At 45.0% G+C, this 3929-nt stretch overlaps 1 protein-coding gene across 1 annotated transcript in view; it reads right to left on the bottom strand.

Annotated features, from left to right (window-relative positions):
* Positions 1-341, bottom strand: part of IL1RAP (interleukin 1 receptor accessory protein) — a 13302-nt gene extending 12961 nt beyond the window's left edge. Inside the window, exon 1 of the mRNA XM_009999921.1 lies at positions 55-341. Within this exon, the coding sequence (XP_009998223.1) occupies positions 55-311 (257 nt within the window). The 5' untranslated portion in view covers positions 312-341. The remainder of the gene's footprint in view (positions 1-54) is intronic.
* Between the last annotated feature and the right edge of the window lie 3588 nt (positions 342-3929).

Raw genomic sequence — 3929 nt, 5'->3', positions numbered from 1 at the left:
TAAAAGTCCTTTGATTATGCTGAAGACATCCAGAAGCTGCACCACGTGACCTACCTGAGCATGCACGTATAATTCCCAGTGTCATTGAGAAGAGCTGGCCAGAACCAAAGGGTGTCCTTCTCCTTGCTGATGTGATTGTCCGGGAGACGGAAATTAATGGGCTCCTCCAGATCCCGATCCTGCCCAATCCTGTACCAGATCAGGGTTAGGCCAGCAGAATGGGCTGTGCTGTAGTTGTACTTCAAGAAGGTCTCGAAAAGTGGGCATTTGATCTTGGCAGGTTCTCCATCATAAATCTGGATCTGCTTCATGGTGTCCACCCCCCAGTCATCGCAGCGCTCTGCAGCCAGGAAGAACAAGGCACCTTAGAGCTTGCAAGTCTGGAGGAGAAAAGCAATTCTGCCCATGTTGCCCACAGCCCTTGGTCCTGTCCTGATTAAAATCAGAGGCAAAAATGTAGTGTTTTCAGTAGAAGCAAACTGGGCTTCTGTAAAGCATAAGACTATTGTGTTCATTTCTAGAGAACCTGCAAACCTTTGTCATTTGTACACACCCTACACAACTTTCAAGCTATTTATCTCCCAGCAGGACAATAAAATGGGTATTCCTGCATATCAACAGGCTTCCTAGAGAGTTTCAGGAAAATTCAACACTAAAATCTTGTGTGGATAAATAAAATTTGAATGAAAGCAATACTAGAGGTGTGTGTGCATCCATGCACAGTGACAGGGAAGATAGAAATAGAGGTGTTGAAATAAGAGAAGAAAAATAAAAATGCAAACATTGACCTTTCCTCAGAGCTATGGGCCAGTGCCCCTACCAGATGAAGCTGGACTGTGGGTTCTGGGAGCGAGAAGTCTCCTCTGTGATAGATTCATGCAGTGCCTGTGCATGCTACAATGGCACTTACTAGTGCTTGTACAATTTGTGTTATCGTAGTGACTGTTTATAGTGAAGCTTGGGAAGGGAGGCTGAGAGGCTGAGGAGACAGTATGGAGGAGGTGGCAGCAGGTTCTCTTGAAGATCCTCAGGCAGTCCCAGGTGCAATCCCTAAGCACAGTTCAACAAGCTCAGCACAGCTCACAGAGGACTCGAGCTGACACAGAAACTGGGCAGCAGGAGAAAAAGCTTTGCAGTACATTTTTTTTTTCTTTTTTTTTTTTTCTTTTTTTTTTTTTTTTTTTTTTTTTTTAATTTATTCTCGCTATCAGTGAATAGTTTCAGGACAAACAAGAGAGTCAAAACCCATTTCTCTTCTGAGTGCTCCTTTCTACTCCATTCTCCCTACCTACCAGGATGCCCAGACATGAAGGGACTTGATACAAGCAAAGCACGGGTACCAGGTGCCAGCAAACCTGAGAGCAACCTGCATTGCCAGCTCCAGTTGTGACACATGGAGAAGCTACTGTCACTGCATCTCCTGTCTCCCCGCACAGAAGGGGCCAGTGTGGCACAGCACACTTCCCAAAGCATCTCTTGGAGCTGCTGGGAGGCATTAGCCAGGGCAGCCTGACATCTGAGAGTCCAAAACAAGTGGAACAGGAGAGGGGTGTGCTGCCTGCAGCTGTCCTCAGGAGCGGTGTCTCAGCATATCACAGGCACACCAGAGACACCACTGCAAAGCCTCTCTGGTTTGCAGATATTAGGAGGACTTGAAACAAGAGGCAAAACAGAATACAATAATGTTCTTTGAGCCCAGTTCTTCCAAACTGACTTCACAAGCCCAAAGCAGGATTTCTGGCATTTTGTCTTCCTTAAATAGACTCTGGGATGTAACTTGGCCCCAAATTCATACCTAATGAAAAAAAAAAGCAAAGGGATATACCTTTGAGAAGATGGTCCCATAGCATTTAAAAGCAGCAATGCCATCTTCTGTGGTTCAGCAATGGTTAGTCACAGTCAGAAGGAATCTGGGCCAGTAAGAATAGAAATGTTTTCTGACAGGTTTACACATAAAAGTAAATGCAAGCTGCACTGCTCCTCCTGTGGTACACCAAACACCCATATGACAGAGTGCTGCTTCTGGAGGAAGAGTGTGAATTGGGCTAGGAAGAGGCAGCAAAGCTGCCCAGAGTACAAGCATTTGCTAGTAGGAACCTCAGATCCCAGTGGCTGGAGACTGCCATTGCTCAGCCTCTCAAAACATAGAGATATTTATTTCAAAAATTCACAGCATCATCCATTATGGCTGCTACCATAGCCAGGTTCATTCTGAAAGATCAAACCACTGTTGAAAGCTTCATACATGGTGCATAGTCACCAATCACCACCATTGTCAAGTCCAACTGGAAGCAGTACACTGCTCGATGCTGGTGGGACCAAGATACTGGCACGGTCAAGTTTCCACAGAATGGTAAATGAGACAAATGAGCCTGTTAGAGACTGTCTGCTAATTGCATGATAAAGCACTGATCACTACTCATGGAGGAGCAGCACTCATTTTTATAAAATTTAAATTAAAAAAAAAAAAAAAAAAGGCATTCCCTCTGAAAGGAGCAGACCTGGGTCTGTAAATCAGAACACCAGGATTATATTCCCAGCACCTCACTTAACTGTCTCCTCTTGGGCAAATTGTCCTTATTACTTCAAATGGCAGGACTGGAGAGGAAAAAAACCTATATAACACATTACAGTACTGAATTTTTTTGAGTCAAAAAATAATGAAATTTGCAATCATGAACAGCTTCTGCATTTTGCAAAAGTTCATAAATCAACATTGTAAAACTACTTACCAGTTCTACCTGAATTATTGAAAATAAATGCAACTTTTTTTTTTTTTTTTTTTCTAAATTACTCAAAAGCAATGGATGGGCATTGTCTTCTTGGCTGAGGAAGAGGCAACTGTTATTATTTTTTACTATAATTCCTGGACATTTTGTCTCAGAGCTGGCTAATTCACCTGACTTAAGGAGCAATGTGACACCAAACAGCTAGTCCTAAGGCTCCCCAAGTGCCCCAAGGCATCACACCCTGGGATGCTGTGTGCTCTGAGCTGAACACCAAACATTGCACATAACCCTGCCGGTAAGGAGAAGCTACACCACAGACCACAGGAGCAGCGAGGAAGTCTGAGATGGCTGGCTGTGCTTGTCACCCTGCCAGCAAGGACTCCTCCTGGCTGCCAGGGCAAAGACAGCCCAGCATGGCTCCCAGGACTCAGGGAGAAAAGCCATGACCACAACAGAGATGGCAGAAACACCACAGGTCGCAGTGAGACCTTCACACGAAACACCACGGACAGCTCCACACAACCTCCCTCCTCCCTGTGCCGTGCTGACAGTAACCCTGCAAATGCAATTTTTTTGGGTGCTTACACCTGAGATAGCTGGGCTGTGCCTGACATGGCATGTGAAGGGACTGCAGGGAATCCATCACACACACACCTTTGTGAGCCTCTTCCTCCTTCACTGTGATGTGGCACTTCTCCCCATGCCAACAACATCCTTTGCTGTGGTGGCCCTTCCACTAGTTTTACCTTTACTGGAAATTCAGAGCCTATTTACTTCCAACAGCAGCACGCAGCTACTTGGATGTCATTCCAAATTTGAGATTTAGCCTAGAAAATGTATGATATGACTGCACATTGAACCTCAACGGCATAAAGCAGCTTTCACTATGAAAAAAAAAAAGTGTTTATACACATGCACATACTGATATATCCTGGCTCCAGCAACAAGATTAGAGGGGAGACTGCAAAAAGAAGATGCAAGGACACAGTTCCAGTTGTGAGAAACACCACTAACTTCTACAGTGCTGTGCCCATTTGCAGCAGCCCACACTTGTTTTACTGGCTAAGCCTAGGAAGTGAGTGTCTTCCCTCTTGAAATGGAGTTAAGAGCAGCTCCTGATTGAGTGGGATCAGCATTCATGCTCTGGCTTCAGAGGTTCACTAACAAAAGGAAACCAGGGAAGAGATGGGGGAGCTATAT

This window comes from Chaetura pelagica, unplaced genomic scaffold (genome assembly GCF_000747805.2).
Source record: "Chaetura pelagica isolate M959 unplaced genomic scaffold, ChaPel_1.0 scaffold20, whole genome shotgun sequence".
NCBI lineage: Eukaryota > Metazoa > Chordata > Aves > Apodiformes > Apodidae > Chaetura > Chaetura pelagica.
The sequence above is the reverse complement of the archived record's forward strand: the minus strand, read 5'-3'. Positions and strand labels throughout refer to the sequence as shown.